Below are 27,290 nucleotides of genomic sequence, written 5' to 3'. Positions count from 1 at the left end.
TTAGGGCATTTGCTTTGCTTTGGCTGACCCAGCACCCCATGCGGTTCCCTGAGTACCACTAGGAGTGATCTCTGAGCACAGAGCCAAGAGTAACCCTTTGAAAAACACTTGAATGTGGCCCTAAAACCAAAATAAAGAAAGAAGGGTGGGGCAGGCCAAAGGTCATAGGGTATCCTGGCAGAACTGTGACCTAGTTCTATGTATGTTACATAAACACTGTGACTCCATGACTCAGACATGGCACTGAAGGTCAAGGTTCTTCCCTTTCCCTTACAGCATTTCCATCTTCTGCCCTTGAGGTTTACCTAGAGAACATACATATCAGGATGCTGAGATTTTGGGGGAAGAGGCCAGGAGATATGTATCTAAAATTTCCTGGTCCCTCAATTCCACATGGCCTGAAAGGTGCCTAATGTCCACTGTGGCCTGATTTGACCTCAGCTGCTTCATATGGTCTCAGTAGCTTTGAGTCACTGGATCTTTTATCCTTAGGAAAGTGCTTTCACCTTCTCCCAGCCACCTTTGATCTCAGTCCAGGCTGCTCTTGACCCCTCTTTGGAACCTAGCTTTAAGCAAGGGGCCTGGAGGCTGGGCTGATTTCTTAATGTTATCCAACTGTCAAGCAGCTTCTGGAGGGTCTCCAAAGAGCTGTGAGAATCTTCTGCCCACTTCACAGCCAACTCTCCCTGGCCTTGTGGTCTTCGGAAAGCTCAGCAGCTCTGTCGACAGCAGAGTCAGGAGGGAAGCAAGGGCAGCTCACCTGGCCATGTACTGCCCCAGTGGCTGAGACTTGACCTCTATCCCCTGAACAGCCTCAAGCCCCCAGCTGCTGGTTCTGCAGTCTTCATTCTCAGAGTCCACCCCGCTCTCCACTTCCTCCTCCTCTTCCTCATCCAGCCCAGTGCTGCTGTCTGAACGGAAGACCAGTGTGTGGAGGCAAACCTGGGGCTCATCAGAGTCCAGAGTCCATCCTGGCAATAAGGAATTCCAGTTCACCCAGGAGGCGAGGTCACCTTCCAGGGGCTCCTTCAGGGAATCTGAGTCATCATAGTATTCAGGGAGCAGGAACTCTGTACACTCCTCCCTCCCCAGCCCCTGGCCTGACCCCTCCTTGGACAAATAGCCAGTGGACTCAGTCCTTGCCCAGGAGGAGGAGGAGGAATCCCAGCCAGGAGGCTTGTCTGCTGGGACCAGGAGAGTCCCCCACCCCTCAGACCCCGAGTGCTCCGGAAGTGGGGGTGGCAAAATGTAGGACTGGAAGCGGACATCATTGTCATCATCTTCATCCGTGACTTCCTCCTCCTCCTCCTCCTCCTCTTCCTCCTTGTCACCCTTGGTGCTGCCCTTCTTTGTCTGTGCCTGCATGCCTGCTGGGCTTCTACCTTGAACTTTCAGCCTGACCTGGATGCTCAGTTCCTTCTGGGGACAGAGGCTCAGGTTATCCAGGGACTCCAGGCGGTTGGGAGGCAAAGTGGCAATGATGGGTCTGTAATCAGAGAAGTCCTGATTTGGGAAGGGAGAGAACAGAAGTCAGCAAGCAGAATCCTTTAATCGGGTCCCCCGCCCCAAACAGACTCTAACCGTAATGGGATAAGATCTCAGAAGAAACTAAGATGAGAAGTGCACAGATGAGAAGGGGGTTGGGGGATAGTTTATAAGAGAGGTGATCTGAGATGAGTGCTCCCAAGAGAAGCTGAAGGAGCATCCTGTCAGGGACTCAGGAGTCACTTCACTGTGTGGACCAAGGGCACTGGGGGGTATATTTCTGCCAGTTGGCAGGTGAGAGACTGAGGGCTTGTTGCTGTGAATTTCCTATCACATATCCCTGTCCTAAGGACTGGAATAGTGGACCCCAAAGGCCAGAGAACACCTCAGATTCAGGTGTTGGCTGCTGAAGGGCAAAGCGGTGACTCCCAATGCTGGAAAGCTGGAGGAGCAAGGGAGTGGCTGGTGTGGTGCACTGGGGTTGGCTTGCACTCCTTCAACTTCCAGAATCAGGATTTTAAAACTCCTGTAGTCAAGAAGGAGCTCACTGATAGAGTGAAGACTCTGGATTAGATCCCTGGCATCAAAAAATACTTTGTTAGGGGCTGGAGAGATAGCACAGCAGTAGAGCTTTTGCTTTGCATGCAGCCAACCCAGGACAAAAAGTTGTTCAAATCCTGGCATCCCATATGGTTCCCCGCGCCTGCCAGAAGCAACTTCTGAGTGTAGAGCCAGGAGTAACCCCTGAGCACTGCCGGCTGTGACCCCCTCCCCCTCCAAAAAAACAAAAAAAAATACTTTGTTGTGTATGAGAGGTCACACCTGGTGGTATTCAGGACTCACTCCTGGTTCTGTGCTCAGGGATCATTCCTGGCAATGCTTGGGGGAAAATATGGGGCATCAGGGATTGAATCTGGGTCAGGCAGGCAAGGCAAACACCATTGCACTACTGCTTTGCCCCCTCAAAATTTTTTGTTTTGTTTTGTCTTGGGGCCACAAAATCTGGCAGTGCTCAGGGGTTACTTCTGGCTCTGCACTCAGGATTCACTCCTGGTGGTGCTCTGGAGACCATATGGGATGCCAGGAATTGAACCCAGGTTGTCTATGTGCAAGGTTAGCTAGCTGCTATACTATCGCTCTGGCTCTGGCTTTAAAGGCCTTGGCAAGTGAAGGAATTTCAGTGTCATCATCAATAAGACACAGCCACAGTGACATTGAGAATGAAGGAAGGGCACTCTTTGAAGCTTCTCCTTCAGAATCACCCTTTTCTGGTCCTTCTGACCATTTCTCCTAGTCCCAAAGCTAGCCTCTTTACTCACAAACACCCAACAAATCCTTTGTAGATGAAGTTATTTAGCTAAAAGTAACTTGGGGCATCTTTCCTTTCCAGACATGTTTGCTTTAAATTGATGTCAAAGGAATGAATTACTAATGGTAGAAATTTAGACAATGGTGAAATATGTTTTGTCATTTGGAACATCTTGGTTTTTTATTTGCATCAGCTCTGGGTGTCTTTCCATTTCTAATACCTCCCCTTCTCTTCCATACTCCCTCCCCTCCCAGATTTGCCATACCAGGACTTGGGGCATCTTTGCCTGCTTAGACAAAGATGTGAAGAGCTTCCAGATCACACACCCTGTGGGGATGAGTAACAGCACAGGCAGCAGCAACAGCAACAGGAATGCCCACTTGGCTCCTAGTAGAGGAAACATTAGTGACTATAGAAACAACCACAATGGGGCAGGAGCAATAGCACAGTGGTAGAGCATTTGCCTTGCATGTAGTTGACCTGGGACAGACCTAGGTTTGATCCCCACCATCCCATATGGTCCCCCGAGCCTGCCAGAAGCGATTTCTGAGAGCAGAGCCAGGAGTAACCCCTGAACACTGTAGGTTATGACAAAAAAAAAACATAAAACAAAAACAAACAAAAAAACCCCCACAAAAACAATAAAACAAACACAATGACTCCTGCCTATAAATGTATATAAGCCAGAGGGTTCACACACATTATCCTATTTAATTCTCACACAAATAAACCATTCCTGGGGCCAGGAGATAACTCAAAGGGAGTTGGAATACATACCTGCATGCACTAAGATCCTAGTTTCTGGGCCCGGAGAGATAGAACAGCTGCGTTTGCCTTGCAAGCAGCCGATCCAGGACCAAAGGTGGTTGGTTCGAATCCCGGTGTCCCATATGGTCCCCCATGCCTGCCAGGAGCTATTTCTGAGCAGACAGCCAGGAGTAACCCCTGAGCACTGCCGGGTGTGGCCCAAAAACAAAAACAAAAACAAGATCCTAGTTTCTACCCTTAGCACTGCATGCCCTATCTCCCAGCACTATAAATAAATATATATATACATATATATGTATATATATAAATCCTATATATATATATATAACCCTATATATATGACCTACCCCCAGTCAATAAGTACACTATTCTTTTTGGGAGAGGGGGCACACCTATTGATGTCAGGACTTACTGTTTTTTTTTTTTTTCCTGGGTTATACCTGGCGGTGCTCAGGGAGTGACCTCTGCACTCAGAAGTTGCTCCTGGCAGGCACAGGAGACCATATGGGATGCCAGGATTTAAACCATTGTCTGTTCGAATCAGCTGCATGCAAGGCAAAAGCCCCACTGCTGTGCTATCTCTCTGGCCCAGGGCTTACTGTTTTGACTCTTGCTCAGGTATCACTCCTGGATTGGGCTCAGGGTACACCATATAGGGTGCAAGGGATTGAATCCAGGGCAGCACTTGCCAGCAAATGGTACCCACTGTACTATTGCTCTGACCGCTAATAAATCATTCTTATTTTTTTGTATTTAAAATATAAAATAGATTGTAGAAATTAAGATTCAAAGAGGTAGGGAAGCCACCTATAAGCACACAATGAGTGTGGTGGATTTAGGAGTTGAATCTGAGTGTAATTACCTCTAGATTCAGTTCTGGAACCTGTATGGAGGAAGATGGTGAGGCCCAGGAAGAAAGTCCCCCCTTCCATACCACACAAAACCCACCTGGAGCTTCTAGCAGGAAACAGGTAGGTGTGGAAAAGGTGCTGTATTTGGAGTTAAAAAAAGTATAGATGGTTCTGGCACTCAGGCAGTAGCTTCCTTTGGCAAGTGTCTGAAGAGGAATCTGAACTGAGCTGTCATGAGGAGTGGCTGGATAAAAGGTCTGTGTAGAAAGAGAGCAGAGGGAACATACTGTGAGGGCTGGCTCTAGGCAGCCAGAATGGGATGGGGTTAGTCAGCAGGCGACACTATTTATTACCCTTACCCCTGATCTTTTATTTTCCTGCATTAAAGCTCAAGAGACCCAACATTTCCACCAAGAGCACTGCTACTGAGGTCATCCAAATCTGCATCCCTCCAGACCTGCAGGTCCTTGCTCAAGAAGAGGGTTCTTTAGCTCTCCTGCCCCCAGACCTTTCTAATTGCATCAGGGGAGACCTATCATTTGGCTTTGACAGACAAAAAAATTGGGGGGCTTCCCTGTCCAATATAGTAGCCACTGGCCTCAGGTACCACAAAGCCCTGAAATCCAGTAAGTCCAGGCAGAGGGAATGTGTGTTCCAAGTATTAAACACCACATCTGGTGTGGAAAGTGTGCAGACAACCTCACCAAGTTGTACATTATTACACATTAAAATGATAAAATTTTGGGACTGGAGAGGTAGTATAGGAGATAAGGTACCTGCCTTTTATTTATTTATTTATTTATTTATTTATTATTTTATTGATTGATTTGGTTCAAGCACTGCATATTATCTCCCAAGTACCACAGGGGTTACTTCCAAAGACAGGAATAGCCCCCGAGTACTGCAGGGTGCGACCCAGCTCCATTCCCCTCAACTCCCCATAAAGTTTTGCTGAAATAAAATTTACAGTTAAAATACAATTCACTGGCTTCTTTTTTTTTGGGGGGGGGTCACACCTGGCTGTGTTCAGGGGTTCCTCCTGGCTCTACGTTCAGAAATCACTCCTGGCAGTCTCAGGGGACCATATGGGATGCCAGGATTCGAACCATCGTCCTTCTGGATGCAAGGCAAACACCCTACCTCCATGCTATCTCTCTGGCCCCTCACTAGCTTCTTTTTACTTACTTTTTACCATATCACATTATAGATGAGGCTTACACTGTATTTCTTTGAGGCAGTCTTGTAAGGAATACTTGTGTAGTTTTTGAAGACAGTGATCACATGGGAAAGAAAGTGACATTCTGAGGATCCAGAATCCCCGTGAAGCCAGGAGTGTGAGAGTGGGTGAACACAAGAAACAGGAATTGGACGGGGGTCAGAAGACTATAGTTGGGAGCTACGTAAATAGTGTTTCTGGAAACTGGTCCTGCCTTCTCATGTACATCTCTCTATGTCTCCTCTTCTCTCATTGTAGAGTGACTATATAGATCATATGGTCCATCAGGTCAGAATCACCTACTCTCTGATCCCAAACAAAAAAAGTCTGTCACCCTTAGCTTGCACACATGCATGTACACACACAGTTGGTTTCCTTTTGAGAGCTTATGTACTTGATTTTTTGGGGTAGTAAATTGGGTGGTTTGGCAAGTGGGACTTCTGGATCCTGGAGCCCACTTTACTTTACTTATACTTCCTTGAAGTAGGGGTGGATAATAAAAACAAAGAGTTTATGGGCCAGAGAGATAGCATGGAGGTAGGATGTTTGCCTTGCATGCAAAAGGACAGTGATTTGAATCCCGGCATCCCATATGGTCCCCTGAGTCTGCCAGGATTGATTTCTGAGTGTAGAGCCAGGAGTAACCCCTGAGTGCTGCTGAGTGTGACCCAAAAACAAACAAATAAACAAAGAAAGAATTTAATAATTTAAGTAAATCTGGTAGAAACTTATATTGCTACCACCTGTAACACATCAGAGATGGGTTGGCTTGAAATTGGTCTAGCAGGTGGAGAAGGCAGATGTGGGCTGCAAGCCAAGTTTATTGCAGTCAAAGAGAACATGTGAGAAGTGAGTGGAATGCATGCTAGGTAAACTTTCTGGAGCAAGGCTAAAGGGAGCAGGTTTAGAAAGATAAAGGGTACTGAGGTGGGGCTGAAGAGATAGCATGGAGGTAAAGCATTTGCCTTTAATGCAGAAGGTCATTGGTTCGAATCCTGGCATTCCATATGGTCCCCCGAGCCTGCCAGGAGCGATTTCTGAGTGTGGAGCCAGGAGTAACCCCTGAGCACTGCCAGGTTTGACCCACCCCACCCCCCCAAAAAAAAAAGATACTGAGGTTTGGTGGGAGCATGGGGTTGAGATCTCAAGACTGAGGCAGAAAACAAATTTCCCACCTTGTTCTTTGTCCCCTCCTTCCATAAAGCCAACTCATAGGACAGAGTTGATGGTGATGGTGTCATGCAGTGGGGCAGCTGGTATGTGGCATTGATGCTCAGGAACTCCTCTGTCTGAGTGACTAGCAGGACAGGTGGGGCTGGCTCCACTGACAGAAACAATACATGTTGCATTAGAACCCTCTGCAATAAGTGTGCTACCCCATAGTTCTATACACACCTGTCTCTCCCATGTCAGAGAGTCAAACACTTACTGTACACCAAGAGCCTTACTAAGTCTTTGTATTTAAGCCTTGTAGTAACCATGAGAGGGAGCTATTTTTTTTTAAGCAATGGTCAGTATTTATTGCAGAGGGGAAACGTGGACAGGGCCAAGCTCATACACCTATCTTGTACCCTGTTGTTCCCGTTATCTGAATACTTATTCAATACAGACCACTGCCTATCAGAGCTCTGCCTTTGGGTATTAGTTTTCTGTGGGTACCACATCACACCCTTTAGTGGTTTAAACCAACATTAGATTCACTGTCTCATAGTTCTATAGGTCAGAATCTAGTAGATTGCATGGTCCTCTGCATGAGGACAGGGCAGAAATTGGCAGGTCTGCACTCATATGTGGAACAGTCTAGGGGGTTCTATGTACTTCTGTGTTCATTCAGACTGTTGGAACACTTCAGTTTCTAAAGACTGTCACGATATCTGGTCCTTCTCAGCATCTGTAGGAATCTGCATTTCTCATCATAGCCCCTCTGCATCTTCAAATGGGAAGTACCATGTTGTGTCCTCAAGTCATCCCACACCCATCTTCAGCATAACCTTACCTGATGGTAAGATCAGCCCATTTCTGGGAGGGGTCATTGGTAGGTAACAAAAGGATTGCCTAAGGGGCAGGAAGAGAATAGAGAGGGATTCAGCGGGAGATGGAAGAAGCTGCAGCAGGAGGAGACATGGCAGAAATAGGTTGAGATGACAAGGAGGCTAAAGAGAGCATGCTTATATAGGGTTAAGATTATAGGCCACACATGTTGGCCAGGGTTTGAATAAAGTTGATGTCTCCTGAAACCTGACTGACCATCAGAGAAAGGCCTCACCCTCCATATATCCCATCCCCATCCACCTCCATCCAGGACTCCATAATTAATATCCTCACACTTAATTTTGGTCTCTATAGGTCTTTAGACTCTATCTTTTTTTTTTTTTTTGTTTTTGGGCCACACCTGGTGACACTCAGGGGTTACTCCTGGCTATGCGCTCAGAAGTTGCTCCTGGCTTGGGGGACCATATGGGACCCCGGGGGATCGAACCGTGGCCCGTCCTAGGCTAGCGTAGGTAAGGCAAGCACCTTACCTCTAGCGCCACTGCCCGGCCCCTTTAGACTCTATCTTAAGAAAGTTTTCTGCTTCAAGGGGTCATGGGACTAGATCAGGGATCTCAAATTTGTGGCCCGTGGGCCGTTTGCAGTTTTGTGGTCCTGCCCTAGAGGAATCTTTTTTTGTTTTGTTTTGTTTTGTTTTAGTTGTTTGGGTCACACCCCCCAATTTTTAAGGCTTACTACTGACTTTGCACTCAAGGATCACCCCGACTTTGCCTCCTGTGGCCCCCAGGTAAATTGAATTTGAGACCCCTGGACTAGATAGTCCTGTTTAAATAATTCAAAACTAATCTCACTATTTGAAGGCCAAATTTGAACTTAATCCCTTTTCATGTAAAATTAACATCATATGTAGTCACAGTTATAGGGTTTTAAGTATAAATATCTTTGGAAAACCAAACTGTCTATCATGATCCTTCCTCAGATTTCTATGTCCCATCCCCAATTTATTTTCCTCTAATTGAAAAGACATTTACTCTATCCTAAAGTTTCCCAAGAACTCATCTCATTACAGCACCAACTCCAATTCCAAATTCTCATCATCTAGAGCAGAGGTCCTCCAACTACGGCCTGTGGGCCACATGTGGCCTGCCCAAAACATATATTCGGCCTGCCAGGTGTTTTTGCCGCCACTGCCTATCCTGCTTAGCTGCTGCCAACTCATTCTGGGCCCAAAGTGTGGTTGTGTAGGAATGTGTGCCAAACTCTCTGACTCTTTCTTGTTCACAGTATTTTTTTTAAACTATAGTCTGCCCCTCCAACTGTCTGAGAGACAGTGAACCAGCACCCTGCTTAAAAAGTTTGAGGACCCCCGGTCTAGAGTATCTAAATCAAGATTTCAATGGAGTTATAAGTAAATTCTATTCAGTAGACTCTCACAAAGTTTCTGTCCATTTCTGAGTCAGAGAAACTAAGGAACAAAGTATCTGCTTCCAACTGTGTTAAGGTAAAGCCTGTTTTGGTTCAAACAGGGAGAAATGGAGGGTAGAAAAGAGTCACTGATCCAATGTAGTTTTGAAATTCAGTTAGATAAACTCTAATTAGAATTCATTCAAGGCCTGGCTCTTTTTTTTTTTTTTTTTTTGGTTTTTGGGCCACACCCGGTGACGCTCAGGGGTTACTCCTGGCTATGCGCTCAGAAGTCGCTCCTGGCTTGGGGGACCATATGGGACGCCGGGGGATCGAACCGCGGTCCGTCTCCTAGGCTAGCGCAGGTAAGGCAGGCACCTTACCTCGAGCGCCACCGCCCGGCCCCAAGGCCTGGCTCTTAGCATTGGTATCTTGGCTCTTATTTCCATCATCTGGGGTTTTATTTCCACTTTCTGAAGCATTATTTCTTTTTCATGACAGGTAGCAGATATTGTTGTAAATAGCTAAGTTGTTTACAAGTTCACTTTATATAATCAGAAGTTGGGGGCTTAATAGCCTTTTATATTCTTTTTGTCTCTTTCAGTACAACTGAAAACAGACTAATAGCTTTCTGCTAATACTGGGTTCTCAAGAACTTTATGGATCTTCTGTGAGTGTCTTGTTGTTGTTGTTGTTGTTGTTGTTGTTTTATTTTGGGGTCACACCCAGCTGTGCCAGGGTTACTCCTGGCTCTGTGCTCAGAAATTGCTCTTGGCATGCTCTGGTGGGACCGTGTGGGATGCCAGGAATCGAACTGGGGTTCATCCTGTGTTGGCTGTATGCAAGGCAAATGCCCTATTGCTGTGCTATGGCTCTAGCCTCTCCTGTGAATGTCTTAAGGAGTCAATCCATTAAATAGAAGCCAAGTTCACAAGTCTTTTTGACTTAAGTTCTTCTCTATTTTAGGATTTAGCTAAGAAGACTGAATGTGAATTAAACTCAATCTCTTCTGAGATTATTTTCATGACTGAGTACTTTGATCTTTGAATTGTTTGGAGGTTTTAGTAAAGATTGTAGAATCACAAATTTGTCTGTTTCTTTATACTACACTTTTGAAAACAATGTCTTAATTTTTACATCTGCTGTTTGAATAGATTGAAAATTTCCCAAATAATCAAGTTCTGGTTCTCTTAGTTTAATATTTTTCAATTTAGCAAGGAAAAACCAGTTCACGTACTTAGCATATAACTTGTAAATTTCCCTGATAAATTTCAGAAGTCATCATATACAACTTTGACTTTCTGCATACCTTCAGGACACAATGCTGCCCAGATTTCTGCCGATATCAAACAAACTTCACTTTCATTTTCAAGTACATCTTTCAACTTTTCTTTTATTCCTTCTTTCCTCTCTCCTCCCTCCCTCCCTCCCTCCCTCCCTCCCTCCCTCCTTTCTTTCTTTCTTTCTTTCTTTCTTTCTTTCTTTCTTTCTTTCTTTCTTTCTTTCTTTCTTTCTTTCTTTCTTTCTTTCTTTCTTTCTTTCTTTCTTCTTTCTTTCTTTCTTCTTCTTTCTTTCTTTCTTTCTTCTTCTTTCTTTCTTTCTTTCTTTCTTTCTTTCTTTCTTTCTTTCTTTCTTCTTCTTTCTTTTTCTTTCTTTCTTCTTTCTTTCTTTCTTTTCTTTCTTTCTTTCTTTCTTTCTTTTTCTTTCTTTCTTCTCTCTCTCTCTCTCTCTTTTTAGGGGACAGTATGCAAGGCAAGCACTTTACCTGCTGTACTATCTTTCTGGTCCCTGACTTCTATTTCTGCCTTTATATCTATGAACATTCTACTAACATTCTGCTCACTGACAATTTAGATATTCTTGACAAAGAATTACATATTCTCTATTGCAGCATTCTTTAACCCTTTACACCTGTGGGCCAGCATCTGCCCTGTATAACTTGTCCACAGCAGTCCAACCCAGAAGTTATCACCAAGGTCATAGACCTGTGATTTTTGATCTTTCTACATCTGCAAACCAGCCCGCTTTGTAGAGTGGAGATTAAAGACCACTATTCTATATGACTCTTCCCTTCTTTCTGAGCTCTTACTGGTAACCTTTCACATCCATGTTTTTGTTAATACTCTTTCAAGAACATCTAATTTTGCAGAATGATCTGAAGATAGAAGGAGGCAGCATCTCAAGTAATGCAGTAGCAAAAGAAAATGAATACAGCACAGTTTAAAGTTCAGTTGAAATGCCTGTTTGCCCTTGAGTTCTTCCCTGATTCCCAGGCTGCTGCCACTCCGACCATATTGATCATTTTTGCTCTGTACTCAAAGCAAATATGTGGTTTCCCCATGCTGCCACACCCATGTGTTTTAGAAGCATATGCTGGATACTGGTTTTGTATTAGTCCCTGGGCAGTGGAAAGTGAAGTCTTCATGGATATTGACATCCAGAAGCTGGGGAAAAGTAGGTAGAAATAAACTTTTCAGATAACCAGAACTCAAGAGAAAGACACGAACAGAGTCACAGTTGAGGGCAAAAAAAGCAAGAAGGGGACTAGAAAGAGATAGGTCAGTAGTATGAATAGCATGCTGTGCATGCAAGAGGCCTGGGTTCAATCTCCAGCACCACCTGGTTCCCTGAGCACAGAGCCAGAAGTAAATCCCAAGCACCACAGTGTGACAACCCCCTCTCCCAAAAAAGAACAATATAAAAGACCAAAAGGTAAGGTGGACTATTGACAGCTGGTCATAATCCAGTAGAATCAGGAGAGGAGGAGAAGGAAGAAAATAAATTAGAAAAAGTAATCTCTATGCAGCTTTCTTCCTTTTGCTCCAATCTCTTACTCCTAGCCACCTAACTATTACAGTGACTCTTCTTTCCCTCTGGATCTGTCCTCTGCATTGGGAAGTGGAAAAATGGACAATCTAGGACAGCAGCACCAGTTAAGTTGGATACCAGATACCAGAGAGCATCCACAGGCCTACCTTCTTCGAGGTAATCCAGAGACTCAGACTCCACCCAGTGGGACCTGGAGTTGGCAGAAATGGCCAGCACACGTGCTTTGAACTTATTATACAGGTCCAGGTTCTTCAGGCACATCAGGTTACATGTCAGTTCTGTGATTCTTGTACACTTCTCCACTTTGCGCCACTTTCCTGGTTCCGGACGGCTGAGGGAGAAAACAGGAAACGTGAACCCAAGAATCTGTCTCTGGGGAACAGATGATGGCTCAGCCCTTTGCTCAGCCTAATTGCCCATCTACACATCATCCAATCAACAAGATGCAAATACCTGGTTAAGATTTCAGGCTCTGGAGGCAGAAGGACAGGGTGGGAACCCCAGCTTTGCCTGTCCCTGGCTCTGGGACCTCAGCCATGTTTCTACCCTAAGCCTCATTCTCTTTTTCAGTCAAAGGCCTCAAAGGACTGTTGTGTTAGTTTCCAGTACTCATTCTAGAAAACATTTTCTATACCATTACTCATTCCATCACCAGTGAATCATATCTGCGTGCCAGGCACTGTGTACTGTAGAGAGTGAAGTGGGAATCAAAGGGAGTTGACAGGCCTATGATTCTTGAGATTACTGAGGTTCAAAGAAGGGAGCAACATTCTGGACAAGACAGACCCAGCCCTGCCCTTGGGCTCTGTGGCTTGGTGGGGTTGGGGAAATAGAGACAATTATCATAAAGCAACTGAGAATGGTAGCCACAAAGATGGAGTCACAGAGTTGACTGATTTCCAAAGGTGGCTCAGGAAAGGCCAGGAAGGTAATATCAAAGATGAGACCACGCTAATGAGAGTAGAGCCTGGGGAAGGTTTGGGGGAAGGAGAAAGAACTACTGGGATAAAAATAAAACAACAGAAAGAGGCAAGAGAGAAGTCCAGGACCAAAATCAGGAGAGGTATGGGGATAGAGGAGAGGGTGGAGAGTGTGCAAGGCCTTGCAGGGCTTGGCAAAGACTGTGGGGTTCGTTTTGATAAAAGGTCACTTGCAGGCTCCAAATAAGGGATTGGAGCAACAAGAAGTTAAGGAGATATAGTCCATGTTTTTAGGTCCTTCTGTTAGAACAGCTAGGAGGCTGAGTTTTCCAGAGAGGACATATGAGACCTGGTGAGAAGGGTGGATTCTGGGAATGTTTTGGAGTAGATTCTTATAAAGTTGTTCTTGACTTGGAAGTGGAATGTGAAGAAAAGAACAATGAAGGACATTGAGGGTGGGGTTGGGGTGGAGATGGGGACTAGGCCACAAGAATGGAGAAATCTCAGTGGAGTTGGTTAAACAAAAATAGGAGGGGGGAAATGCCTCAGTTTCATGCTTTAGTGGAATCATGCTACATAAGTATCAACAAAAATGTAATCAGCATAGTTTCAATAATATGAACCAAAATATGAGCTAAATCAAAAGCAAGCATAAAGATAAAAAGAATGACTACATAATGATAAATGATTCTATTGGCCAGGTAAATATAAAAACCAGAATTTATCGACTGAAGAGATAGTTTAGGGGGTGAGGTACTTGTCTTGCACAATTCACAGCCGAACCAGGAGGATCCCAGCATGCAGAGCATAAAGTAGGCCCTGAACAGGGCCAGTTATGGCCTATTATCCTACCAAAAAATATCCACCCATTCTCCAAACTTACACATGTCTACATAACTTCAAACTCTTTTTTTTTTTTTTTTTTTTTTTTTGGGCCACACCCGGCGGTGCTCAGGGGTTACTCCTGGCTGTCTGCTCAGAAATAGCTTCTGGCAGGCACGGGGGACCATATGGGACACCGGGATTTGAACCAACCACCTTTGGTCCTGGATCGGCTGCTTGCAAGGCAAACGCCGCTGTGCTATCTCTCCGGGCCCAACTTCAAACTCTTAAGCTCTACACAAAATAGACAAAAACTGGGAGGGAGCAATTGTACAATGTATAGGATGCTTGTCTTTCATGCAGCTGATCTGAGTTTGATGCCTGGTGCCTCATATGATTCCACCAGGAATGATTCCTGAGTGCAGAGCCAGGAATAAGCCTTGAGCAATGCCAGTAGGCCCAAAATCCAAAAGAAGAAAAAGAACAAAAATAGACAATACTATAGGAAAAGCCAGAAAATTAATAATTATATTGACATACATCTTGAATATCTCATTTAGTAATTCATGATTAAATTACCAAAATAAGGGGCCTGAGAGATAGCATGGAGGTAGAGCATTTGCCTTTCATGCAGAAGGATGGTGGTTCGAATACTGGCATCCCATATAGTCCCCTGAACATTCTAGGAGCAATTTCTGAGTGTAGAGCCAGGAGTAACCCCTAAGCACAGCCAGATGTGACTCAAAAACCAAAACCAAAACCAAAAATAAACTAGAATGCTTCTTCACTATAAGAGAAATAATGACCAGAATAAAAAGATACTCCACAGACTGGGAGAAAATACTTGCTTATCACAACACTCATCTGACAAAGGGTTAATATTCAAGGGATATAAAGTAATTTTAACTTTTAGAGATTCACACCAAGCAAAGCTCAGGGATTACTCTTGGCTCTGCATGCAGGAATTACACCTGGTGGCACTTGGGAAACCCTATAGGTTGACAGAGTCTGAGAATCCAGGTCACTCACATACAAGGCAAGTGCCCTATTATCTCTCTAGCTTCAGTACTCACAACAATTTTTTTTGTGTGTGTGTGTGTGGTTTTTGGGTCACACCCGGCAGTGCTCAGGGATTACTCCTGGCTCCATGTTCAGAAATCGCTCCTGGCAGGCACGGGGGACCATATGGGATGCCGGGATTCGAACCCATGACCTTCTGCATGAAAGGCAAATGCCTTACCTCCATGCTATCTCTCCAGCCCCTACTCACAACAATTTAACAAGAAAAACTATAAGTCAAATAAAAAAATCGGAGATATGAGATGTACAGAAGAAATACCATCTAAGAAGATACACAGATAATAAGATGATCAGATAATGTTAATCAAAACAACAATGAGATAACACCTCACACCAGTGAAAATGGCATACATCACAAAAAAACAAAACACAACTAGTGTTGTTTTAGATTTTGGAAAAAAGGAACCCTAATCCACTTCTGGGTGGGATCTTGAAATTTTTTAGAAAATAATGTAGTCACTTCTCAAAAAGAATTGAACTTTCATAAGATTCAGCAATTCAACATGGCATCTACCTCCAAACACCATATTTAGAAAAGATATTTGTTTTGCCTTGTTCATTGTAGCACTATTCATAATAGCCAAATTATGGAAAACAATCCAAGTGTCCAAGAACAGATGACTAGATAAAGAAACTATGGTATATATACAAATGGAATAATACTTGTCTATAAGAAAAGATAAGACCATGCATTTTCTGCTGTGGATCTAACTGGAGAGTTTTGTGATGACAGAAGTGAATCAGAAAAAGCAGAACAGACAAAGAATGATCACTCTTATAGGTGACCTTTAAAGAAACAGAAGAGGAAAATAACCAAATGTCAAAGAAAAAGCAATCAGGGAATTGGTCTAAAGAATTGAGTCTACCATGGTGGAAGACTGGGGGTGTGTGAGGTAGGGGACATAAGTTGTGGGAGGACACTCTGGTGGCGGGTGTAGTGTGGAAACATTGCATGTATGAAACCTTATCAGTATTGTAGATCATATTGCCGACAATAAAAAAAAAAAGAACACATTAAAAAAATAAAGCAACTAAAAAAATAAAGCAACTGAAACATTTTTGAAGAATAGGTATCACACAGACTATTTCTTCTGAGTGCAAATAGTTTAGGGAAAAGACAACGAGGAAAAAGGAAATAAAGCTTAAAAAAATTAAACAACTTCAGGGGCTGGAGAGATAGCACAGCAGTAGGGTATTTGCCTTGCAAGCGGCAGACCCAGGACCAATGGTGGTTCGAATCCTGATATCCCATATGGTCCCGGTGCCTACCAGGAGCAATTTTGAGCAGAGAGCCAGGAGTAACCCCTGAGCACCACCAGGTGTGGCCCCAAAACAAAAGCAAAAAAAAAAAAATTAAACAACTTAAGAGAATTTATGAAATTAAAAACAATTACTCAATATCAATAGAATAATTGCAATGAAGTAAAAGCTTACAAAGGGCAGCAGGCCTCCTGTATGCTAAATATGTGATCCACCACGAAACTACATCCCTCTCCCCAAATGCATAACTCCTTTTCACAAAACACAGGAATACAATTCAGTCACATTTTTCCACCTCAAAAAAGCCCTACTTTCCCTCCAGGTACCAATAAAATGGTTCACCTTCCCATTTAAGATCATCCAGAATTACCTTTAAAGTCCATAGTCTTAGTTTTGATTTGTTTTTGTTTTTGTTTTTATATGCATCACAAAAATTCTTCCAACCTCTATCTATTATTCTGGAATATAGTCACTTCTGCACCTCACTGGAATCTGTATTTGTCCCTCAGGAGAACTTTATTGAAGTTCCAGAGACTGAGGGTGAGAGGCTGAAACCACAGAAATTTATTTCACAGTTCTAACACCTTGAAGCCTAAGATCAAGGTGACAGAAGTTTGGTTCCTCCTCTCCTTGACTTGCAAAGTCCTTTAGTATCTGTCTTCACATGACCTTTTAATTTCTTCTTTCTTTCTTTCTTTCTTTCTTTCTTTCTTTCTTTCTTTCTTTCTTTCCTTTCTCTTCTTTCCTTTCTTTCTTTCCTTTCTTTTCTTTCTTTCTTCCTTCCCTTCCTTCCTTCCTTCCTTCCTTCCTTCCTTCCTTCCTTCCTTCCCTTTCCTTCCTTCCCCTTCCTTCCTTCCTTCCTTCTTTCCCCTTCCTTCCTTCTTCCTTCCTTCCTTCCTTCCTTCTTCTTCCTTCCTTCCTTTCTTTCTTTCTTTCTTTCTTTCTTTTCTTTCTTTCTTTTTTGGTTTTTGGGCCACACCCCTGTGACGCTCAGGGGTTACTCCTGGCTATGCGCTCAGAAGTTGCTCCTGGCTTCTTGGGGGACCATATGGGACGCCGGGGGATCGAACCGCGGTCCGTCCTAGGCTAGCGCAGGCAAGGCAGGCACCTTACCTCCAGCGCCACCGCCCGGCCCCTCTTCCCTTCCCTTCCCTTCCCTTCCCTTCCACTTCCCTTCCCTTCCCTTCCCTTTCCCTTCCCTTCTCCCCTTCCCTTCCCTTCCCCTTCCCTTCCCTTTCCCTTCCCTTCCCTTCCCTTCCCTTCCCTTCCCTTCCCTTCCCTTCCCTTCCCTTCCCTTTCTTCCTTTCCTTTCTTTCTGTGTGTGTTTGGCCATTGTTGGTGTCCATTTTTCTTCTTTCAGTATTAAATGGAGAAACAGATGATCTTGGGTTGGGAAATTTGCAAATTAGCCTTGGGATATCTTACTACAACATCAATTAAGATGCTTTTAATTATTTACTATGTTTGGTTTTGGCTTAGGGTCATGCCAGGCAGTGCTCAGGGACTAAACCTGGCTCTGTGTTCAGTACTGAACCATGGCAGTTCTCAGGGGACAATATATGTTGCCAGAGATTTAAACTAGGAGCAAGGTTATTGTAGCTGCATGCAAGGCAAGCACCTTACCTGCTGCCCTACCTATCTCTTTAGCCTAACACAAAAACAAAACGAAAAAAACAACAACATCAAAACCATGATTAAGTGCAAGTTAAAACAACTCAGGAGTTCCTGGAAGAGAAAGGTATTCTTTATATGGCATCATTCCTAGTTCCCAGCCTTTAGCATTCATATTTTCCACATACCTGCCACGGCTGTTTCGCACAGAACGCAGACCCTAGTCAGGTCAGATCTGACCCTGGTCAGATCTGTCTGCCCCAGAGATCCCATGATCCCTTCCCATCTCAGATACCATCCCACCAGCCTGGAAACACTTTTATACCTGTGATATTTCACAATATAGGTCACGTTCTTGGGGGTGCCAGGGCCTGGGAGCCAAGTCAGGTATACGCCGAAGTTCTTGGAGAACAGTGTCACATTCTGAGGAGGGGCCAGACGGGGCTTCCCTGCAAGGAGAAAGGGGTCATGAAGTCTGGATCTCTGACTGGCATAGATGTGGGCTATTTGGGGCTGAAGGGCAGTCAGGTGAGGACTGAGTCTGAGAATCCTGCAGCAGGAGTAGTCTTGGACTGAGGGGCAGAGTGAGGGGTCAGAAGTCTAGCCACAAAATGCCATATCCCTCTCCACTTCCTAGGCCTCAGTAGGCTATCTGCCACAGAGAAAGCACCTGGGGCCTGGTAGAACACCATAAAACAGGAAGTACCTCGTGGATTCCTGTAGAAGGAAATGGCCCCATGGGTGTTGGGGCCAGGGCCTCTCTCTGGCTCTGAGACCTGCCACTAGTCTGCCTGCAAGCTCCTCACAACATTGAGTAAGTGAATGAATATTGTGATTACAGGGATTATTCCAAAGATCCCCTAGTTGCCCCCTTGCTTCCAACCTTGTCTTCTCAATCCATCATCCACATAGAAGGAAGCCCCAGGGTAAAAGTGAAAGCTGATGATCAGTGAAGTGATCTTCCTGCTTGAAACCCTCTGAAGTCTCCCATTTCATTCAGGGTAAAATCCAGGGTCTTCATCCCTGCCCACAGCTCCCTGCCCCATCTGACTCTCCCATAGGGTCCCTCTTCTCTGAGCCCTCCAGTCATACTCCTTCCTCTAGGTCCACAGTTGTTGCAGGGGCCTCGGCCTATCTCTGGATGTCCGCCTGGCCTCCCTGTTTGCTCCATTATATTTTAGTTCAGATGCTGCAGTCTCAGTGACATGCTCCCTGAGCTCTTTCATCTGTACCTGCCTGCCTTTCCCTCTTCACTGCTAGTCTGTAGGACCTGAAACTTAAATGACTACTCCCATTTCACGCCCTTCCTTTGCCTATAGAATAAAGTCCACACACCTTATCGAGCTTGGTCTGGATTTCCTACCTCACTTGGTCTGGCCACATCACCTCTTCCCTGGAATGCCAGGCTGCAGACTCTCTCCTCGCCTGTTTTCCTAAACTTTGGCTTTCTTTCAAATGTCTGTGAACCCAGATGTCTCTGGCTGCCTGCTGTTCTTTGTTTAATCCTTGAAAGACTTGACTCAAACATCCGTCCTTCCAGGACATCTTCCCTTACTTTTCTAAGAAGATTGAGGTTTAAGTCTCTTGCCTTGCATGTGAATATCCTGGCACTGCATAGGATTGCCTGAGAACCTCTAGAAGTAATCCCTGAGCACAACTAGGTGTACCTTCCACCTCTGCCCCTCAAAAAAGTAGTGGTGATGATGATGATGATGATGACAATGAAGACTGTAACATAAAACCCAAGGGTTGTGAAATCACTCCATGAACCGACCCAGCAGACAGGTCTGCAAATGCCCTACCTCCATGCTATCTCTCTGGCCCCACAAAAGTTTTCTTTTACAAAAATTGTTCTACTTTTCTAGAGGTGGGGGAACCCTAAAAGTGGTTGTTATTTTCACTTTAGGCTCCAGAGTATATAGCGAGGAGAAGGAAACAAATTGAGTGGAAGAGTAGAAATACAAAAACCTATATTCTCTTTTATATTTCAAAGAGACTGCAGCAAGGAATACAGTCATTTAGATTGAGGAGGTGTTCAAACAGCTGCTTTTTATAGAGGTCTATAATAATGTTCTAATTCTTTTTTCACAGAAACAGGTGCAGAATGTCTTTGGTAGCCAGGGCTCACTATAAAAATATTTTAGTGGGGCCGGAGTGGTGGCACAAGTGGTAGGGCGTTTGCCTTGCACACGCTAACCTAGGACAAACTGCAATTTGATCCGTTGGTGTCCCATATGGTCCCCCAAGCCAGGAGCGATTTCTGAGCTCATAGCCAGGAGTAACCCCTGTGCATCACCAGGTGTGGCCCAAAAAAAAAAAAAAAAAAAAAAAAAAAGAATGTTTTAGTGTCTTAGTTTTTATATGTCTATAATAACTCTATTTTGTGTGTGTGTGTGGGGGGGCATACCCAGCAGCACTCAGGAATTACTCCTGGCTCTGCAATCAGAAATCGCTCCTGGCAGGCTCAGAACCTGAGTCCTTCCTGGGTCTGCCACTTGCAAGGCAAATGCCCTACCGCTGTGCTATAGCTCTGGCCCCTTATAATACTCTTTAACTTATTTGTTTACAGTGGTTCTTTTGTTACCCCCCTCAATTCAATATGCTAATATCACCTGAATGGTCAAACCCATCCACAGTTGGGAGGGGTCTGCGGTCGGAAATAAAGGTGTTATCTGGGGGGAAGGAAGAGGAGGAAGAAAGGCAGAAAAGGATCTTGGAGGGAAGCAGGAAAGAGGTTGCATAAAAATCTTAGCTTAGAAGCCATGTGGAAAAATGCACATGGCGGTTAGGGCTGTGTAATAATACTGTCTATCTCCTGAAACATAATCTGACTGCTTGTGAATATCTCAGTCATTATCTTGCAACCTTCAGACCCACAGGCCAAGGGGTTACAAGTGTCATGCTAAGAAAGGCCTCACCCAGACATGTGGATATTAGATTTTATATATTATATTAAAACAACAATCCCTTATGCACCAGTAGTATCATGTGGCATTTTTCCTTTTTTGCATAGGCACATTAAAATGGGGGAAATCTTGCGTATAGAAAGAAATTCTTATCTAAAAAAATATAAAAGAATGAAAGAAGTTCTTATATAACAGGGATAGGAACTCATAAATTTTATAGTGCAGGGGTTCCTTTCACCCTGAACATTTGGTATAGTGACGACTTAGGCCTCAGTTGATTGGATATAAACCATTCAATCCTGAACCTTGGATCCCATCCTTGGAACTGGCACCAGCACCAGGAATCAAACTTCTACTTGGAGAAGCCCTAATGATGCTCTGGCTCCAATTTACTCCAGGGTGGGTTCATATGAAACCCTGATGTCTAAGAAATAGCAACAACTTGCTTTCAGATCTGATTTCCCTGCCTGCCCACCTAATGGTGAGATGAAATCAGAAGATTCTTCATGACACTTTGGCTTCAACATAGGATCTATGCAAAAAACAAGATTTCTAATTACAGAAGCCTGACTGCAACAACTGCGACTGAGGAGGACTTTTCCTGGGACCACAAAAAAAGACCTTGAGGTTGTACAATTACTTTGCCTGGAGTCTGAAGTTGGTCTTATAACAGAATGCTTCATGGGTAGGAACACCCTGCCTTTTAGGTCAAGGGTATTTCCCAAATGCTTGCTGCACCTATGCAAAAAACAAAACAACAACAACAAAAAAAACCCCAATAAGTTCCCAACAAACAAACAAACAAACAACAACAAACTGCCACCCCAAATTTAAAAATTTTATCTGTATCTTCTAAATAGGGGCTACCGCCTTTTTCATAGAACCTTGCACCATGAATTACTTTGTTTTTACTTCAAATTTCTGCATTTTTCTACAAAGTTAAGAAATAAAAAAAGAGGATGGGACCAGAGGCCAAGTAGTCTCAGGTGCATTAGTGGAGATTAAAAAAAAAAAAAAAAAAAAAAGGACAGAACTAAATACCCAAGTCAAAGTCAACAGCAATAGGGGATGGAGCGGTGGCAATAGAGGTAAGGTGTCTGTCTTTCAAGTGCTAGCCTAGGATGGCTCGTGTTCAATCCCCGGTGTCTCATATGGTCCCCCCAAGCCAGGAGTGATTTCTGAGCGCATAGCCAGGAGTAACCCTTGAGTGTCAAATGGGTGTGGCCCAAAACAAACAAACAAACAAACCCAAAAAACAAACAGACAAAGTCAACAGCAATGAAGTCAAGAGACCCAAACTATAACAATCTAAACTTAAAAGAGTCCTGTTTCACCGGCAGGCCAACGGGCTATAGGTGGAGGTATAGGATGCACACTGGGAACTTTGATGGAAGGAGGTCAACACTGGTGGTAAAAATTTCATTTTCATAGACCTCTCTGAACATAAACATTATTAGATCCTTTCTGCAGATACACATAATTTGAAAATTCTTAAACATTTTACACTGAGCATTGTATTACAAGTTTAGAACATCTCAATTCCTTTTCCATAAGCATCTGTGACCAAAATCACAAGAATAGTTCTGCAGGGGCTGGAGTGATAGCACAGTGGTAGGGTATTTGCCCTGGGACAGAACTGAGTTTGATTCCTGGCATCCCACATGATCCCCCGAGACTGCCAGGAGCAATTTCTGAGCACAGAGCCAAAAGTAATCCCTGAGTACCACCGGGTGTGGCCCCTTCAAAAAGAAAGAAAATAAATTTGCTAAAGCTATCTTATAATGAGCACTGTAATAAGAGTCTTTAGTATCCAAGTTCCTTTTACATCAACTTCTGTGGACAAGAACATTTGAACATTTTTGTAGGCATAATTTGATGGGACCAGAGAGATAGCATGGAGGTAGGGTGTTTGCCTTTCATGCAGAAGGTTGGTGATTTGAATCCCAGTATTCCATATGGTCCCCTGAGCCTGTCAGGAGTGATTTCTGAGCATAGAGCCAGGAGTAACCCCTGATCGCTGCTGGGTGTGACCCAAAAACAAAAAAAACAAAAAAAAAATTGAGAATAAGCTGTTACATAATATACACAATCAAACATTGCAGCAATTGGGAAACATTCACTAAGTTATCTGAGAACTATTAAAATCTAACATTATGCATTTCCCAGAAACTGCAACTAATATTAAACCACTGAAGTTGGATATAAAATTTCTGTTTGCAGTGAGGCATAGAACAAAACAGTAGATATTGTCACCCCCTCCTAGGGCAAAATGCTAATATTACCTGATGGTCAAACCCTCCCACATCTGGGAGGGGCCTGTGGAAGGTAACAAAGGGGTTGCATGAGGGGTAGATGGGAGACTGAGGAGATTCAGCAAGAAGCCTCAGGAGAGGAAGCATCATGGAGGGATAAGAGACAGGTTTTATATGCAGGACAGCTGTGGAGAGCCTACTTAAAAGGTTTAGCTTAGAAGCCACACATGGTGACTAGGGCCTTTAATAAAGCTAATGTCTCCTGAATCAGACTGCTGTGAATCATTTCTTCGCCGCTACCCTCAACCCACAGACCAGCCGCTGGAAGGGGTTGAAGGCACCTGGCCTGGCCAAGAAAGGCCTTCCCATCCATACACCATCATCCAGCCCCACCCAGGAGTATTATTAATTTAATTAATTCTACATACGAAAAATCTAATACAGGTTGAACACACAATATAACCAGCAATATAATGACTCAGGCAAATAGGATTGATAGCTTAACCTAGAAGAAAGTTTCAGGAAGTTCTGAAAACAGTTGGGTTTGGATCCTCCATTTTCTCCTCCATCTTCTCCTCCTGTGGGATGTAAAGGCCTTCAGTTCTTGAGCTAGCATCTGGGTGGAGAAAACACGCTCATCTTCCTGCTGTTGGTGCCCCTCAAATAAAGCTTTCTCTTTGGCTTCTACACCATCAATTACCTAGATAAGCTGCTACAGACTGAGGATTGAGGTCCTCACCAAAAATTACCTTTGGAGGAAGAAGGGCAGTGGGCCTTGGCTTCTGGGATGTTGCTCAGAGTCTTCAGCTCTCGCCCCTTCACTGCCTGCTTTGCATCCCACCTGAGTGGGTTTCTGCCATGTTCAGAACATGGGCCATGTACACTGGTGATCTGGTAATGGGCACTGCACACTCAGTCCAGTTCAAGGAGGCCATCATGGTGAATAGTCACCAGAGGGTCAAGGCACTCACCATCGTTGAGGTCTTCTTGGGTCCCTGGGTCACTGCTAGAGCACCAGTTGTAAAATAAAACCCACAGGTTGTGAGATCATTCCACAAACCGTATCTCTTAACCTCGGCAGACAGGTCTGAAGAAACAGAGTTGTGGCGAAGAAATAATAAACCAAGCCAGTCAGGGAAATCAAGAAGTCAGTAGCTTCTCGTGGCTTCTTCCTCATGGTATCTTCATGTGCCAAGCCAAAAATTGATTTTTTTGGTGGGGGGGTTATACCCGGCAATGCTCAGGGGTTACTATCCTCAGAAATCTCTATCCTCAGATAGAGAAATCTCTATCCTCAGATAGAGATAGAAATCGCCCCTGGCAGGCACAGGGGACCATACGGGATGCTGGGATTCAAACCACCGTCCTTCTGCATGAAAGGCAAATGCCTTACCTCCATGCTATCTCTCTGGCCCCCCAAAACTGGTTATTATACCAATACCCATCCACCAGGAGGGGGTAGGACTAGAGTGAGACAAAAGTATCTAGCTTCATGCCCCAAGTCTAGGGCATTGAAGAGACATGAGTCTGGAAACAAACACTGATGCAGAAAATAATTCACACCCAGCTAAGGGGATAAAACAAGTTCAGGAACTCCCACACACAGAAGGCTTCTTCTGTTCCTAAGAAGCAGATAGCAGATAGTGATGGAAAAAATTGAAACCACAAGCAGTTTTTCCTTGAAATCTGAGGACTTTATTAACAAGCACCAGACCATAACTTGGAGTAGGGAACAGGTGGTCTAAGGCATCAATCCAAAGGATGCTTCCATCCAAAGGTGCTTTGGCCAATGAATAACAAGATATCCTGAATAGGATGGAACCCGATTAATCCAACAGATGATGATGGCAAAAACAACAGTGTTTTGTGTCTTTACTATATATCAGGTACAGTGCTAAGCACGTTGCCTGTATTTTGTCTCTCTCTTTTTTTATTTTTGCTTTTATTTTTGGGCCACATCAGCAGTGCTCAGAAATTACTCCTGGCTGGCTGGGGAGGGGCATATGGGATGCCAGAGATTAAACTCAGGTCAGGGCATGCAAGGCAAAGGCCCAACCTGCTATACTATTGCTTGAGCCTTTTATTTTGTCTCTTAATCCTTCCACCCTCCTAGAAGCAGGTAATATAATCATCTCATTGCAGTGAGGAACATGAGGTCATCCCATCTAGTAACATGTAGATTCAGAATCCAAATCCAGGCCTACTCAATTTTATTATTTGGTGGAGGTTACGGAGGGTGACATAAGAGCAGTGCTCAGGAGGCCCAGGATCTTATACTAATTCAGTTCAGTGTGAGGGACAGAGGATATGTTGTTGTTTGGGGATTACCAAGAACCACATGGTCTGGAATAGAACTGAATCATCATATGTTCATAAGCACCTTATCCCCTCACTTTGAGTCAGAATTTCCCTCTACATGTCTTCTTCTAGGTCCTCATGGGGGCCTATTCAAATTTATTCACTACCTCCAGGGCACTGCAGATCAGAAGTTTGAATGGGGTCCAACTCCAGTCCTGTCTTTTGAAACTACTGAGGGTCACATGCCACAAAGGAAGTCCAGAAAACAGATGGTCCAGCCTCAATGGGAGGGGCCAGTTCTACAAATGCTTCTTGATTTTGGTCCCTATCCATGGTCTTTTAGACCCAACTATGGGTTCCTACTTCTCACCTTTCCGCCCATCCTTTGTCCTCCACTTAGAACTGGATGACCAGGATATCGATGTTGTCATGATTTTCAGCTTCCTAACTTGCTAGCAGGTGACTATTAGGAGGGCAAAGTCTGTCTCTGAGAGCTTGTAAGGTTTTCTGGGTCCAGAATGGACCCCAGGCCTCTTGAGATGACAGAGGAGAAGCACCTGTGGTTGTGACACTTTAGTGAGCCTCTAAAAAGTGCCAGGCATTGGTTTGGCACTTTAAACGCAAAACCCCATTCAGTTCCCAGGAACTGTCAGCTTTTGGGATAGGTTACTCCCCTCTGCTCCCCTTCTGTGGCCCTGGGCTCAGAGATAGCAGAATGGCAGGATGGTCAATCATTTACCCACGGCTATTGACCCACCTTTATGAGTGAAATACCTCAGTACAGACAGAAAGTATTGAGCTTGTCAGTGAAACAGGGAAGGAAGCCCCTCACCTTCCCTCCCTCCAGTGGTCCCACTGTCCCCTCAAGTATAAATACAATCCCTACCCTGGACATGCCAGTATTTAGGGCATCCTTCAGCTGAAGTGGTGGCTGGATGGTTCTGTTCCCATTTCCCATTGTCCATCTCTATGATCAAAGCAGATTTATTTTCTTTTGGGAGTGGGGTGGGGTGGGAGTCAGGGGTTGAGGGCAGGGGGAGTGGAGTGTCTGACCACAGTAGGAGATGCTTGGCCAGAAGCAAGGAAGCTAGCTACTTCATGCCTGTACTATCCCTCCCTCTTCTTTGAAAACTACCATTTCTTTTTCTATCCGCTGGAGCTTCTGGAATGGGAGAGGAATCTGGGTTCACTTCCTCCCGGAAAGGAATTGCAAAACTCGGGTCTAAACTCTCTTTAGTCCTGGGGGAAAAAACCCTGGTGGTGGTGGTGAGGTGCACAAGGCCGATTGCGCCCCAGTGTCGGTGGTGACACCCCTCCCAATCACCCCACCCGCCCATACACACACAGACACCGGCCCTAGCTCTAGGGTGGGTGCTAAAGGCCCATAGGCCCGGCCGCGCGCGCGCTCCCTAGTTTGGAGACCTTACCTGGAGCGACCAGCAGCAGGAACAGGAGAAGGGAGGCCCGCTGCCAGCTCCGGGCCATGTCAGCCCTTCCCAGCCGGAGCCCCGGGTCCGGCCCCGCCAGCTCCAGCCTTCAGCCGCGGAGCCCACCGGTCCGCAAATATCGTGACCGGCTTCCAACGGGAGGCCGAGCCAGTTCGGGGCCCGCCCCAGGTCGGTCGGGACTCGGTCGGGGCATCCCGGGGGAAGACCCGGCGTGGCGCGCGGGACCGAAACTGGCCACCAGCTCCAACGCCACCGCCACCTTTGAGCCGGGCCGGGTCGGAAGAAACTACCGTGACTGTCCTGAGCAGGTCCCGGGGCGCAGGGGGTGGGGCGAGGCGAGGGATCGGGAACCCTGGGCCTGGTGGGGTGGGGAAAGGGAGAGGGACAGCTTTTAAAAATACTATTATTAATAATAACCACATACTAAAAAAAGTTAGAAAATCCAAGATAAAAAAAAATTTTTTTAACAGGAGCATGTTAAAAGGCCAATTTAACACACTTCTATGTGTCAGCTACAAGCACTTTTTCACCCCTTATCTACTATAATCCTCATGTGTGACCTCCATTCCTCCATTCTTCATGCGAGAGTGGCAGTTTCCAGAACTTCATGACTTGTGGCAAGGAAAATTTGGTCCCTCCTACACCAAAGCCCTGTCACCTGAGCCGGAATTACTTCAGGGAGTAACCACTCAGCACTGTCTTCTCCAATAATTGTAAGAGAACATGGTCGAAACTTTGAAGTCACTTAAAACAAGCAAGCAACTCTGGGTCCATGAGGAAAAAGTGTCTGCTGGCATGGATTACAGATTCGGAAGGAAATTCTACTATGCCTGTAGTGG

The 27,290-nt window shown here is 44.8% G+C and overlaps 1 protein-coding gene across 1 annotated transcript; it reads right to left on the bottom strand.

Annotated features, from left to right (window-relative positions):
* Positions 1-607: 607 nt before the first annotated feature.
* Positions 608-26,631, bottom strand: IFNLR1 (interferon lambda receptor 1). The gene is made up of 7 exons (XM_049775193.1): positions 26,431-26,631; positions 17,873-17,996; positions 12,001-12,185; positions 6,805-6,953; positions 4,511-4,670; positions 3,060-3,181; positions 608-1,503 (listed from the first exon to the last, which is right to left on the bottom strand). The coding sequence occupies exons 1-7, from the start codon at positions 26,486-26,488 to the stop codon at positions 757-759; spliced, it is 1,545 nt and encodes a 514-aa protein (XP_049631150.1). The 5' UTR covers positions 26,489-26,631; the 3' UTR covers positions 608-756.
* Positions 26,632-27,290: the final 659 nt, after the last annotated feature.

This window comes from Suncus etruscus, chromosome 6, assembly GCF_024139225.1.
Source record: "Suncus etruscus isolate mSunEtr1 chromosome 6, mSunEtr1.pri.cur, whole genome shotgun sequence".
In the NCBI taxonomy this organism is placed as follows: Eukaryota; Metazoa; Chordata; class Mammalia; order Eulipotyphla; family Soricidae; genus Suncus; species Suncus etruscus.
The sequence above is the reverse complement of the archived record's forward strand: the minus strand, read 5'-3'. Positions and strand labels throughout refer to the sequence as shown.

Excerpts from the sequence above, each read along its gene's own strand:
- IFNLR1 (XM_049775193.1), bottom strand. The coding sequence starts at position 26,488 with ATGGCCCGGAGCTGGCAGCGGGCCTCCCTTCTCCTGTTCCTGCTGCTG. Across the intron at positions 6,954-12,000 it reads TCTGGATTACCTCGAAGAAG|TGGAGCCAGCCCCACCTGTC; the intron begins GTAGGCCTGTGG and ends TGTTTCTGTCAG. Across the intron at positions 3,182-4,510 it reads TTTCCTGCTAGAAGCTCCAG|GAGCCAAGTGGGCATTCCTG; the intron begins GTGGGTTTTGTG and ends TTCCTCTACTAG.